The 14,536-nt window shown below is 51.8% G+C and overlaps 1 protein-coding gene across 2 annotated transcripts in view; it reads left to right on the top strand.

The window, feature by feature from the left end:
• The window catches only part of PTK6 (protein tyrosine kinase 6), a 7,924-nt gene extending 4,851 nt beyond the window's left edge, over nucleotides 1-3,073 (top strand). For both annotated transcript variants that reach the window (XM_017881236.1, XM_017881235.1), the window contains exons 6-8: nucleotides 497-678; nucleotides 1,141-1,294; nucleotides 1,649-3,073. In XM_017881236.1, the coding sequence (XP_017736725.1) occupies nucleotides 497-678; nucleotides 1,141-1,294; nucleotides 1,649-1,836 (524 nt within the window). In that variant the 3' untranslated portion in view covers nucleotides 1,837-3,073. The remainder of the gene's footprint in view (nucleotides 1-496; nucleotides 679-1,140; nucleotides 1,295-1,648) is intronic.
• The last annotated feature ends 11,463 nt before the right edge of the window (nucleotides 3,074-14,536 follow it).

The following is a 14,536-nucleotide window of genomic DNA, read 5'->3' as shown; positions in this document are numbered from 1 at the left end:
TTTTTTTTTCTGAGACGGAGTCTCACTCTATCATCCAGGCTGGAGTGCAGTGGCGCGATCTTGGCTCACTGCAGGCTCCGCCTCCCAGGTTCACACCATTCTCTTGCCTCAGCCTCCCGAGTAGATGGGACTACAGGCGCCACCACCACACCTGGCTAATTTTTTGTATTTTTAGTACAGACGGAATTTCACCATGTTCGCCAGGATGGTCTCGACCTCCTGACCTCGTGATCCACCCGCCTCGGCCTCCCAAAGTGCTGGGATGACAGGCATGAGCCCCGCGCCTGGCCTGCTCCTTGGTTCTTGACACACAGTTGCCTTCCAGAAGGGCGGCAGCTGACCTGCAGTTCCAATTTTCAACCAGGCCAGCTGCCCTTTGCCCGGCCCCTCCTCTGAGGCCGCAGAGCCTGGAGGCAGCTGAGACACAGCCCAGCCTCCCCACCCCGTCCCTACCGCAGCTGGCTCAGCTGACCCCAGGCTCCACTCCCCTCTGCAGATTCTGATGAGAGAGTCCTGCCCGTTTCGGAGCTGCTGGACATCGCCTGGCAGGTGGCTGAGGGCATGTGTTACCTGGAGTCTCAGAATTACATCCACCGGGACCTGGCCGCCAGGAACATCCTCGTCGGGGAAAACACCCTCTGCAAAGTTGGGGACTTCGGGCTAGCCAGGCTCATCAAGGTAAGGCCCTCGGAGGGCGTGGCCGGAAGGCTCGGGGCTTCCTGTGTGTGGGGCTGGGGACTCGGCTGGGAGCAGGATGTGGCCCCTGCCCTCGGGAGCCCGGGCTGAGCAGGGAGGTGGGAAGCCACCGTGAGTCCGGTGGGGCCCCCATTCCGAATGGCGCACGCAGCAGGGCCCACCATGCAACCGCTGCCTTGTTCATGTGCCTCGTTCACTGGCCCAGCCCTGGGCCCCTCTGACGGTCTGGGAGCCTCCCAGTTCCCTGACCCCTGGGCCTTCCCAGCCCCACGCACCTGGAATCCCAGGGGAAGCTGGGCTCCTGAAGGTGGTCAGGCCCCAGCGCGGTCTTAGCTGCAGCGGCCGTGCGTGCGTGCTGGGGCAGTGCGGCCGCTGTGCCCGTCATGCTTCAGGGGCACGGCACAGGCAGCCCCCCGCGGCCCACTCAGCACAGCCTGATTGCAGGAGGACGTCTACCTCTCCCATGACCGCAACGTCCCCTACAAGTGGACGGCCCCCGAAGCACTCTCCCGAGGCCATTACTCCACCAAATCTGACGTGTGGTCCTTTGGGGTTCTCCTGCACGAGATTTTCAGCAGGGGTCAGGTGCCCTACCCAGGTACTGCCCCCAGTGTCCCTGACTGGGCATGGGAGACAGAGTGGGGGAGGTCCTGGGTGGCCAGCAGGGATGGTGGGGGTGATCCCCCACGGGCTGCAGGGCCCTCCGCCACCAGCCATCGCCTGAACTCCACACCTGCACCATTCTCTGAGCACCCAGGCCGGTGCCTGGAGCCGCCCGTTGGAGCCCCATCCAGGGGGAGGTGTTAGCAGCAGACAGTGTGCTGGGTGGCGCCAAGGCATGGCAGCCAAGTCTGCGGGGAAGGCCCCAGGGAGGTGCAGTGGGTGGCTGGTGTGGCTTCCTGGGGAAGGTGGGCAGGTGGGCCCCAGCTCTTCTCATCCCTGTCGGCCATAGGCATGTCCAACCACGAGGCCTTCCTGAGGGTGGATGCCGGCTACCGCATGCCCTGCCCTCTGGAGTGCCCGCCCAGCGTGCACAAGCTGATGCTGACATGCTGGTGCCGGGACCCTGAGCAGAGACCCTGCTTCAAGGCTCTGCGGGAGAGGCTTTCCAGCTTCACCAGCTACGAGAACCCGACCTGAGCTGCTGTGGAGCGGGCACAGTCGGGCCCTGCTGAGGAGGGCCCTGGGCAGAGGGCCTGGACCTGGGGTCAAGGCCCACGCGCCACCCTAGGGTTTACTGAGGTGATGGGTGCAGGAAAGGTTCACAAACGTGGAGTGTCCGCGTCCCACACATGAGTGTGCTCTCGTTCCTCCGTCGTGTGAAACGTGGAGTGCCTGCGTCCCATACACACGTGTGCTCTCGTTCCTCCGTCATGTGAAACGTGGAGTGTCCGCGTCCCATACACACGTGTGCTGATTCCTCCGTCGTGTGAAACATGGAGTGCCTGCGTCCCATACACGCGTGTGCTCTCATCCCTCCGTCATGTGAAACGTGGAGTGCCTCCGTCCCATACACACGTGTGCTCTCGTTCCTCTGTCGTGTGAAACGTGGAGTGTCCGCGTCCCATACACACGTGTGCTCTCGTCCCTCCGTCGTGTGAAACGTGGAGTGCCCGTGTCCCATACACGTGTGTGCTCATTCCTCCATCGTGTGAAACGTGGAGTGTCCGCGTCCCATACACACGTGTGCTCATTCCTCCGTCGTGTGAAACGTGGAGTGTCCGCGTCCCACACACGCGTGTGCTCTCGTTCCTCTGTCGTGTGTGCCTCGGGTCTCAGCTGCTGACAGGCAGCCTGCTCCGGAGCCTGCGGGTGAGATCCCAGGAGACTGACACGAAGCCAGCTGAGGTCAGAGGGGATTCTGACCACAGCCCGCTCTCTGGATTCTGTCTGCAGGACCCGGCTGAGGGTGGGAGGCAAACACGTCTTGTCCCTGCTTTTCCCAGCTCAGCTTGGCAGGAGAAAGTCATGCGTGTGGCTCGCGACTCGTGTGTAAATTTGGTTTTGGTGCCCACAGGTGCTTTCCTCCCAGGGACAGGTGTTTCTTTCCTGTTTGTCTTGTATCTCGAGAGCCTGGCTTTATGACCAGTGAGAACTCTCTCCCTAGTTTCCGCCAGGCCGAGCATCACTGCCCAAGGTGCCAGCTCTTAGGGGGTTTGTAGTAAGAGGTTCCCCATCCACGAGGGGCTTTTCCCACCTCCACCTTTGTTGCTGGGTCAGTGCTGGAAAGCACTCCTGACTCCTGCCCTGACAAGGGCCCTTCTCTGCTGTCTGTGGGGTGGTTCTGGGCTGGGGGGCTGCCTCCTTTGCACCTGCTTTTGAAGGTGTCTCTTTCATCATGATTAAGTCACAAAAAGCTTACTGGTTTTGGTTTTGACTCACCTGAAAGTCTTTTTTGTTTAAAAGAAGAACAGGCCAGGCGCGGTGGCTCACGTCTGTAATCCCAGCACTTTGGGAGGCTGAGGCGGGTGAATCACGAGGTCAGGAGATTGAGACCATCCTGGCGAACACGGTGAAACCCCGTCTCTACTAAAAATACAAAATTTAGCCGAGTGTGGTGGCGGCGCCTGTGGTCCCAGCTACTCAGGGACTGAGGCAGGAGAACGGCATGAACCCGGGAGGCGGAGCTTGCAGTGAGCCAAGATCACGCCACTGCACTCCAGCCTGGGCGACAGAGCAAGACTCCGTCTTAAAAAATAAAATAAAATAAAGGTAGAACAAAAAAGAGTTCGGTACTGCCACAAATAACACTTACTGTTTCTTCCAGCAGAAATAGGATAATAAGATATTTGAAAGGATTTTTTTTAAAAAAGTTTTCTGGTCAAAAGTTGACTTAATGAGAAACTGATAGGTCATATATATAATCTTTGTTTGTTTGTTGTTTGTTTTGAGACGGAGTCTTGCTGTCGCCCAAACTGGAGTGCAGTGGCGCGATCTCAGGTCACTGCAATCTCCGCCTCCTGGGTTCAAGCCATTCTCCTGCCTCAGCTTTCCGAGTAGCTAGATTACAAGCACCCGCCACCACGCCTGCCTAATTTTTGTATTTTTAGTAGAGATGGGGTTTTACCATGTTGGCCACGCTGGTTTCAAACTCCTGACCTCAGGTGATCTGCCCACCTCAGCCTCCCAAAGGGTTGGGATTACAGGCGTGAGCCACCGTGCCCAGCCCCAAGGCCTCTCTCTTCTCTCACTGGCTCCTGCTTCTCCAGCTTCTCGGTCACAGGAAACTCTTCTGGAAGCCCTGGGGGCGTTGGCTCCACCAGCTCTGCCCACTCCCTGCTGGACCTTCCTGGTGTCCATGGGAGCTTCCGATGGCTACTCCTCTGAGCCTCTTCTCTCCATCTGCTTTCACTCCTTGTTCCTCCTTTTGCCAGCTCTGTTCTCCCGTCTGGCCCCCTCCGGTCCTCGCCATGTCCTCTTCCTGCATGGTTCTGACAGCTATGTCCCCCCCACCAGAACTCTCCCTTCCCACACCGGCCCTGGCACGGGGACTTCAGGGCTTTCTGCTCCCAAGAAGCAACTGCCTGAGGCTGGGAAGGCTGAGCTAGGCTGCGGCTCCTGGAGCTCTCCCGGTGGCTCCCGGAAACCCAGTCCACGGCCTCCTCAAGGATGACCTCTGACCTTAAACATGTCCCTGACTCCTTCTGAGAACACAGGTTTTTCTCTGTGCCTTCGAGATGTAGATTTTCTACCTCGTCTCTTCTAAAACCTGAATCATCTTTTTGAAAATACAAACTTCAGGGAGATGACTGTCCTCGGGGGGAAAAAACTTATTGAAAACTGGGCAAATAAAAAATCTTAGAAGTCTTTTCCACAAATATTAGTAAACAACTTTAGCCATCTGAGTGAGGAATCTTAACTCGTCTCATTTTGGCCAGAAGCACACCTTGGAGAGAAATATGAGGAAAGACCAGCTTGGGTAGCAGAGACAGACCCCATTTCTACCCCCCCCCACAAAAAAAAAAAAATTAGCCAGGCGTGGTGGCATTCACCTGCAGTCCCAGCTACTCATGAGGCTGAGGCAGGAGGATCCCTTGAGCCCAGGAGGTCGAGGCTGCAGTGAGCCGTGATTGCACCACTGAACTCCAGCTTGGAGACCCTGTCTCAAAAAATAAAAAAAAAAATTGAAGAGACACCTATGTTTTACCGACTTGAGAATAAAAATTCTAAAACAATAGCTGTAAGATCTGTTTTGTATCTGTTTATGTATTCTTTATGTATATATGTGTTTATATTATGCATTCGTGATTTTTCTCAGATGGTATTACCAAATTAATTTATAAAATATCTTTAAAAAGTTATATTCAGTTTGGCTTACCGATAGACAAGTACTTATGTAAACAAAACATTCCTAAAATCTGAGAAATATAGAAACTAAGCCAAACTTTTTTTTTTTTTGTGACGGAGTCTTACTTTGTCACCCAGGCTGGAGTGCAGTGGCCTGATCTCTGCTCACTGCAAGCTCCGCCTCCCAGGTTCACACCATTCTCCTGCCTCAGCCTCCTAGTAGCTGGGACTACAGGCACGCACCACCACGTCTGGCTAATTTTTTTGTATTTTTTAGTAGAGATGGGGTTTCACCGTGTTAGCCAGGATGGTCTCGATCTCCCGACCTTGTGATCCGCCCGCCTTGGCCTCCCAAAGTGCTGGGATTACAGGTGTGAGCCACCGCGCCCGGTGCCAAATTTTTAAAATAAGTGTTTGTGATCTGGGATAATCTTTGGTAAATAAAACTAGTTTTAAGAATGTTGGTAAAATTAAAAAAGGAATGGCTTCAGAATTGTCAGCATTAAATACAATGCAGGTATAATTTGTTTTGTTCTGGGCTTAGTAGTAAAACAAGTTTATGTTACCGCCACTCAGTCTTTAAGACCATAAAACTATAAACCCAAACTAACAGCAGAATACACAGTAAAAATGAATTGCTAACGCAGGTCAGCTGTGGGAGGAGGAGGGTGCGGGGAGGAGCAGAACGAGACTACCATGCTTTTCTTTTTTTTTTTTGAGACGGAGTCTCGCTCTGTCACCCAGGCTGGAGTGCAGTGGCACCATCTCGGCTCACTGCAAGCTCCGCCTCCCGGGTTCACACCATTCTCCTGCCTCAACCTCCCAGGTAGCTGGGACTACAGGTTCCGCCACTACACCCGCTAATTTTTTGTATTTTTAGTAGAGGCGGGGTTTCACCGTGTTAGCCAGGATGGTCTCGATCTCCTGACCTCAGGTGATCCACCCGCCTCGGCCTCCCAAAGTGCTGGGATTACAGGTGTGAGCCACCACACCCGGACTAAATTAACATTTTTTATTTTTACTTTTTAGAGACACCATTGCCCAGGCTCAAGTGCAGTGGTGTGGTCGCAGTTCACTGCAGCCTCCAACTCCTGGGCTTAAGCAATCCTCCTACCTCTGACTCCAAAGTGTTGGGATCACAGGCATGAGCCACCATGCCCGGTATAAATGAACTTTTAAACAATAATTGTTTTATAAATTCTGTCTACTTATAAACAGTTTCCAAAATCTTTTTGGTAATTTGCAACTTTAAAAGTTATTTTATATTTTAGGAGGTCAACGCAGGAGGATTGCTTGAGCCCAGGAGTTTGAGACCAGCCTAGGCAACATAAGGAGATCCAGATATCCCATCTTTTAAAAAAATAAAAATAAAATTAGCTGGGTGTGGTGGCACCTGCCTGTGGTCCCAGCTACTCTGGAGGCTGAGGCAAGAGGATGGCTTGAACCTGGGAGGTCGAGGCTGCAGTGATCGCACCACCGCACTCCAGCCTGGGCAACAGAGCAAGACCCTGTCTCAAAATAAAATAAAAACAAGTAAATAAAAGTTATTCTAAGTTAAATTAAGTAATAGATATTCAATGTCTGGGCCATTTCTTTTTTTTAATTTAAATTTAATTTTTGTGGGTACATAGTAGGTGTATATATTTATGGTGTACATGAGTCATGTTGACCCAGCCGTACCCTGTGTAATAATCACATCAAGGTACATGCAGACCCCTCGGCTCAATCAGGCATCTTCTCTTTATGTTACAAACAATCCAATTCTACTTTTAGTTTTTTTTTTTTTTGAGACGGAGTCTCGCTCTGTCGCCCAGGCTGGAGTGCAGTGGCCAGATCTCAGCTCACTGCAAGCTCCGCCTCCCGGGTTTACACCATTCTCCTGCCTCAGCCTCCCGAGTAGCTGGGACTACAGGTGCCTGCCACCACGCCCGGCTAGTTTTTTGTATTTTTTAGTAGAGACGGGGTTTCACTGTGTTAGCCAGGATGGTCTCAATCTCCTGACCTCGTGATCCACCCGTCTCGGCCTCCCAAAGTGCTAGGATTACAGGCTTGAGCCACCGCGCCCGGCCTAGTTATTTAACACGTACAATGAATTATTGACCGTAGTCACTCTGTTAATTCTCTACTAAAGCAGAATGACTGGTTCTTCCAGAATGAGATAAAGAAGATGGAGGAGGAAAATGAAAAGCTGATGGAGACGTTAAAAAAAAAAAAAAGTGGTAAAGGTTTGTGGAAAAGGAATCTTTGAAAATGAATCTTACCTTGTGTAGTCAAAGCTAGCCAAGATTGGCTGAAGTTATTGATAAAGTTCTCTTTAAAATTAGTTTTAGTGTTAATAGTATACTGATGCAAAACCAGAATTTGGTATTATGAAAAGTTTTATCTTTTAAATAATTGGGCTCTGAAACAACAATTTTGTGTTTTAAGATAATTTTAAGATAATTTCTTGTGCTTCATTTTTTTTTTTTTTTTTTTTTTTTGAGACGGAGTCTCGCTCTGTCGCCCAGGCTGGAGTGCAGTGGCGCGTTATCGGCTCACTGCAAGCTCCGCCTCCCGGGTTCCCGCCATTCTCCTGCCTCAGCCTCCCGAGTAGCTGGGACTACAGGCGCCCGCCACCTCGCCCGGCTAGTTTTTTGTATTTTTTAGTAGAGACGGGTTTTCACCGTGTTAGCCGGGATGGTCTCGATCTCCTGACCTGGTGATCCGCCCGTCTTGGCCTCCCAAAGTGCAGGGATTACAGGCTTGAGCCACCGCGCCCGGCCCATGTTGTCTTTTATTAGGTCTTTTGTTACTTGAGAAAACTGTCTTCTCAACATTATAATAGCTAAGTTTGGCTCATAACTATGGAACCTACTGTATTTGCCTTTTAAAATCGTTGTCACTTTGATTAGATAGCCAAGATCATATTTAATCAAGTGTTTTTACCTTTTGACATTTTTGACAACTCCCTAGAGTTCAATTTTGAACTTAAGTATTTTTTAGGCCAGGTGGCGGTGGCTCACCCCTGGTAAATCCCAGCACTTTGGGAGGCCGAGGTGGGAGGTCACTGGAAGCCAGGAGTTTTGAGATCAGCCTGGACAGCAAAATGAAACCCTGTCTGTATAAAAATAAACATAGGCTGGGCGCGGTGCTCAGCCTGTAATCCCAGCACTTTGGGAGGCCGAGACGGCGGATCACAAGGTCAGGAGAATCGAGAACCATCCTGGGGGGGCGGAACACAGTGAAACCCCGTCTCTAACTAAAAATACAAAATAGCCCGGGCGAGGTGGCGGGCGCCTGTAGTCCCCAGCTACCTTGGACCTGCAGGGCCAGGCAGAATGGCGGGCAACCCGGGAGCCGGAGCTTGCAAGTGAGCTGAGGATCCGGCCACTGCCACTCCAGCCTGGGCGCACAGAGCAGACTCACCTCAAAAAAAAAAAAAAAAAAAAAAAAAAAAAAAAAAAATAATAATAATAATAATAAACATAAAAAACGTAGCCAGACATGGTGGTGTGAGTCTGTAGTCCCAGATACTTGGGAGGCTGGGATGGGAGGATCACTTGAGCCTGGGAGTTCAAGGCTGCAGTGAGCCTTGAAAAATAATTTTGGGAGTTTCTAGAAAGGTACTAGGATTTCTCAAAAGGATTTGTCTTCCACCTTGTGAAAGGGAGATGTCAAACTGATCAGGCTTATTTGATGCGCTGCATTAGATGGAAAGCATGCGAAATAATAAGTGACACTAAATCTTCTGGAGGCTCTATTTACGGGTTTGTTTTTGATATGAGTGTTGCAGAAATTCTATAAAATTCCTAGAAACCTGATATGTTATCCTATGATATATGTCCTCTCTCACGTTATTCTAGAAATCTGGTTCAATGTTATCAGTCGTAATTTTGGTTATTACATTAAAATGCTGTACGCCACAGAAATAACCACATTTCCTTGCCAACTGTATAGTGAATATAATAAACTCTCATCAGACCCTGAGTCATGGCTATCTTAAGTCTTTGGTCATTCACTATTATCTTACTTTTATTTTTTCTGAAAGCTTTGGAATCAGCTAGTCCCAAATTGTTTCTTCTTCAAAGAAATTCGTGGGAAGGATTCTGACAGGTGCTCCGAGCACACGTTTCTGGTTCAGATCATACCCTCGGACTGGGTAAGAATTTCCAGAACTTGAAGGAGGAGCCTGGCAGGTCCATGAAAGTGCTGTCCCAGATCAACCAGAACAAGAATTAATGACATGGGGATGAATTAACTGATGAGGATGTTTACTGTCTGACGAGGATGTTACTGTTTAATGACTTTTGTCTGAAACATTATGGTTCTTTCATATTTTGCTTTCCAGATTTAAGAAAACATTTTTTGTTTTTGTTTTTATTTCTGAAGACAGGGTCTTGCTGTTACCCAGGCTGGAGTGCAATGGCGTGAACACAGCTCACTGCAGCCCTGAATTCCCAGGCTCAAGCGATCCTCCTGCTTCAGCCTCCTGAACAACTGGGACTACAGGAATGCACCACCACACCTGGCTAATTTTATTCATTTATTTATTTTTGTAGATTCAGGGTCTTGCTATGTTCCCCAGGCTGGTCTCGAACTCCTGGGCTCTAGCAATTCTCCTGCCTTGGGACTGCAGGCATGAGCTGCTGCACCCAGCCTGGGCATGAACGCTGTCTGTACGAGAGTTGCTGGGGAGATTTCTCTGACATCTGTATCAAGTAGGGCAGCTTCAGCTTACAGGGCTTCAGAAAAAGAGCAGCTTTTTCAGTGACTCCATGAGGAATGGTGGAAGGAAAAATGGAAAGAATGGTTTGGTGAGCTGTAGGCAGATATCGGAGGAAACTGAAGTTCAGGACCTGGTCTGGATCACAGGTGGGCGACAAAACCTCCAGACAGCGAACTGGGCTAGAATCTAATAGTGGGGGCACAATAGTTTTATTTGGAAACATAATTTTTCTCTCTTCAGTCAACAATTTTTTTTTTTTTTTTTTTTGGAGACAGAATTTTACTCTTATTGCCCAGGCTGGAGTGCAGTGGTGCGATCTCGGCTCACCACAACCTCCGCCTCCCGGGTTCAAGTAATTCTCTTGCCTCAGCCTCCCGAGTAGCTGGGACTACAGGCACCCGCCACCAGGCCCGGCTAATTTTTTGTATTTTTAGTAGAGACGGGGTTTCACCGTGTTAGCCAGGATGGTCTCGATCTCCTGACCTTGTGATCCGTCCGCTTCGGCCTCCCAAAGTGCTGGGATTTCAGGTGTGAGCCTCTGCACCTGGCCTACTGGAACTTTTTATAAGGAATCTGAGATTGAGCTTTTAAAAACCTCGAGGCTAGGAAGCCATCGCCAAGACTTGCCATCAGACTTTGCCTGCAATAAGTACAAATTTAGGGGAATTCCTCTCTTCTTGAGGTCCCCAAATGTATCTTCAGATTCTGGGAGCTGCCAAGGAATTAACATTCCTTACTCATCTGTAAGGGAACCACGTATGTGAGCTACCAGGCTAGGTTTTTTCCAAGGGGCTTTATTGGACCATGCCGTCAACCCTAGCTCCTTTAGTCATATCTGAAAATAGGACATTCCAGTCAGAGCCTTGGTAATATAACCAACGTTTTCAACTGTGCCCTATTACAAGGAGAACAGATTCTTTTTTTTTTTTTGAGACGGAGTCTCGCTCTGTCACGCAGGCTGGAGTGCTGTGGCCGGCTCTCAGCTCACTGCAAGCTCCGCCTCCCGGGTTCACGCCATTCTCCTGCCTCAGCCTCCCGAGTAGCTGGGATTACAGGCGCCACCACCTCGCCCGGCTAGTTTTTTTGTAGTTTTTAGTAGAGACGGGGTTTCACCGTGTTAGCCAGAATGGTCTCAATCTCCTGATCTCGCGATCCGCCCGTCTCAGCCTCCCAAAGTACTAGGATTACAGGCTTGAGCCACCGCGCCCGGCCAAGAACAGGTTCTTACTGAACTTGTGCAAATCTGCTAACAAGTTTCTGAATTCTGGAGGGATTAGGGAGGAAGAAAAAGATAAATATTTCACTGTTGAGGCCATTCTCACCTCCCTGCCCTTCTTCCCTGAAGCAGGCCATAAAACCCAGGAAGGCGGCTCCCTGCAGACCGTCACGTGGTGTCCCGCCCCAAACCAGAGGAAAGGGATGTCAGAGTCCAGAGTCACACCCTTCCGTTCTCCGCTCACTCCTGCTCCATTGTGACATACAGACCCCCATTTCTTTGGTCTTTGTTTTGAAGGGGCCCACATCACATGGAACTTGCATTAAACACATTTGTATGCTTTTTTTTTTTTTTTAAAGACGGAGTCTTGCTCCCTGGCACCCAGGCTGGAGTGCAGTAGCGCAATCTTGGCTCACTGCAGCCTGTGCCTCCCAGGCTCAGGAGATCCTCCCACTTCAACCTCCCCAGTAGCTGGGACTACGGGCATGCACCACCACGTCTGGCTAATTTTGTTTGAGACAGAGTCTCGCTCTGTCGCCCAGGCTGGAGTGCAGTGGCCAGATCTCAGCTCACTGCAAGCTCCGCCTCTCGGGTTTACGCCATTCTCCTGCCTCAGCCTCCTGAGTAGCTGGGACTACAGGCGCCTGCCACCTCGCCCGGCTAGTTTTTTGTATTTTTTAGTAGAGATGGGGTTTCACTGTGTTAGCCAGGATAGTCTTGATCTCCTGACCTCGTGATCTGCCTGTCTCGGCCTCCCAAAGTGCTGGGATTACAGGCTTGAGCCACCGCGCCCGGCCAATTTTTTTTTTTTTGTATTTGGTAGAAATGGGGTTTTGCCATGTTGGTCATCATGACCAGGCTGGTCTTGAAGTTCCTGCATCTAGTGATCCAACCGCCTCAGCCTCCCAAAGTATTGGGAATATAGGTGTGAGTCACCGCCCCCAGCTTAATCTGTCTTTTGTTCAACTGTCTGTTGGATACAGTGAGTTCTAGATTTCTCTTTGAAGAATTAGCATGTCAGTATGTTTGTTCTTTGTTCTCCATTTTAAAGTTTAACTTCCACGTGGTTTCAGTAAACAACCTTTTCCACCAGTTTTAATCAATAGTTCACATCTGTTCCCCTGGTCACCTGCTTCGTCCTGACTCATCCTGGTCACCTTTTTTTTTTTTTGAGACAGAGTGTCACTCTGTCGCCCAGGCTGGAGTGCAGTGGCGTGATCTCGGCTCACTGCAAGCTCCGCCTCCCGGGTTCACGCCATTCTCCTGCCTCAGCCTCCTGAATAGCTGGGACTACAGGCGCCCGCCACCACGCCCGACTAATTTTTTGTATTTTTAGTAGAGACGGGGTGTCACTGTGTTCGCCAAGATGGTCTCAATCTCCTGACCTTGTGATCCTCCCAAAGTCCTGGGATTACAGGCGTGAGCCACCACACCTAGCCCCTGGTCACCTGCTTTGACCTGAGTCACCCCTGGTCACTAACCTAAGTCATCTTTAGCTAACTGTTCCTGTCCTTCCTGCCAAACTACTCACCCCACCACTCTGGGTCACACCCCTGCTCTCTTTAAAATAGCCAATCAGAATTAGCTCAGAGTGCGCGGTCCAACCCCACCCAATAAGGGAAAGACACAGCAATACAGGATATCTGCGTCAGGAATAAGAACCCCTTCCCCTCCCTTGTCCAGGTGTGCTCTCGCCATTGCTCCATCCGCGAGTCGCACCCTTCTATAGAAGTAAAAATTGCCTTGCTGAGAAAATTAATGTTCGAGCGCTATTTCTTTGTGGCACTGAGGAAGCATTTTGTTTCTAACAGGTCTCAGCCATGAAGCTTGTGATGGGTGAGGAAAAGATATGACTTCTCCCCCTACAGAGAATCTGATGAGGGTGCAGCTCCCAGGAGCAAGCCATGGATACTCCCAGGGTCATGAGGTCCTCTAGCCAAGGGGCCCCCTGACCTGAGGCAGGGGACGATGCCCTGGGCAGCCTGGGGCTTGACTGCTCCCTCCTCCCAGCTGCCCCTTCCAAGACACCAGCTCCTGGGCAGTGCCCCTTCCCTGCTAACTCCAAAAACCAGGCACAGCTTCTTTCTAAGCAGAGTGGACCCACCCTTGGTTCTGACCCCAAGTCCTCCAGCTCAGCCAAGGGCAGAGCCCCCCCCAGGCCACATGTGGTGGGGACCTGAGTGTGGCTAGGCTCTCTCTTCAACACCAAGTCCTGCTACCCTCAAAGCTGTGTGTACATGAAGAGGATTTCTGTGGGCTTCATCTGGACACTGCAAAAGAAAAGACTGCAGGGAGCTCAACTGCCACTGGGAGCAAACTCCCACTCCTGGGACCATCAGAGGCTCCCCACCCAGCCTCAGCACTGACCACTGGCTTGGATGGCTGGGTGAGGCCGCCCCACCCTGCAGACAGGACAAAGGCTGAGCCATCAGAGGCCACAAGCCAGATGCCTTCCCACCAACTGGTGCAGCTATTTCTAGTGCGGTGAAGTAGGGCACCAGGCAGGGAGCACCCACTGATCCCCACCCCTCCCCACAGAGCCTCTCCCCTCCCCCACTGAATCCCACCCCTTCTCAGAGACGTCCCTCCACTCCTGAGCCCTACCCTTCCCCATCCCACGGAGGCCCCTCCCTCACCGTGTCCCTGGCCACATACCAAGTCTGCAGCTATTTGACTGACTCCCACCTGCTCACGGAGCTGCCTCCCAACAGAACCGAGTCAATCCCTGTGGGCCCCTGGAGGTGCGGTGACACCACCCACTTTGGTTATGGAGGAGTCTACTGAGCCCACAGCCCACGCGCTCCTGTGTGTGGACCCCCACGCCTGCTGGACTGCAGCACTCCGGGGCTCCAGCACTCCATGCCTGTACTAGGCCAGAAAGACGCAGCCATCCTCCAAGTTCCTGCACCCTCTGACCTTTAAGCTGGGCTACCTGTGGCAGGAAGACCCCTCCAGGGTGCCTGCAGCTGCTACCCCTCAGCCTGTCTTGGGGCAACACCCCCGTGGGAGGCCCTTGGGAGACAGCCCTGAAGCTGCCCAAACCCCACCAGCAGGCACCAGGTCCCTCCAGAGTGCAGGTTTTCCAGCTCACAGCCAGAGGCTGCTCCCCCCGCAGCTCCTGGGGTAAGGGGCCCGAATCCCTCAGAGGACCAGCCCTCCCTGCTCCCTTTCCCCCCGGCTGAAGGTGACACAGGGGCCCACCTCAGTGGCCGCCCTGGGGCCTGCTTTTCCAAGGGTCCCTGGAAGCAGCAGCGAATCCGGTCCTTCTCAGTCCCAGCAGCAGCCTCACAGAGTGAGGAGGCCCAGGAAGGCCTGGGAGCAGGGCCAGTCCCCATCAGGGAGTGAGGTCAGGAGGGATTCAGCCATTTCTCACACTCAAACAGAACCTCGGGCCGCACAGCTCAGGAACACATCATCGGGGCTACTGGCTGCTTGGAGTTTATTTTCCGCTTGGTGCCAGGTGCACAGTTCCAGATGTCAGGAAAGCTAGCGAGTGCCAGGGCCGGGCGGTAGAGAGCGGGGCCCTTACTCCTTTTTGGTGTCTGCTGTGTTGATGCGAAGGTCTGCTTGCTGCAGCCGCCTGGTCTACAGGGTGGGGAGTGGGAGGTGGGGAGGGGACGGGAGGTGGGGAG

This window comes from Rhinopithecus bieti, unplaced genomic scaffold, assembly GCF_001698545.2.
Source record: "Rhinopithecus bieti isolate Rb0 unplaced genomic scaffold, ASM169854v2 scaffold_12573, whole genome shotgun sequence".
NCBI classification, from domain to species: Eukaryota; Metazoa; Chordata; class Mammalia; order Primates; family Cercopithecidae; genus Rhinopithecus; species Rhinopithecus bieti.
This window is presented reverse-complemented; position numbering and strand designations above follow the sequence as displayed.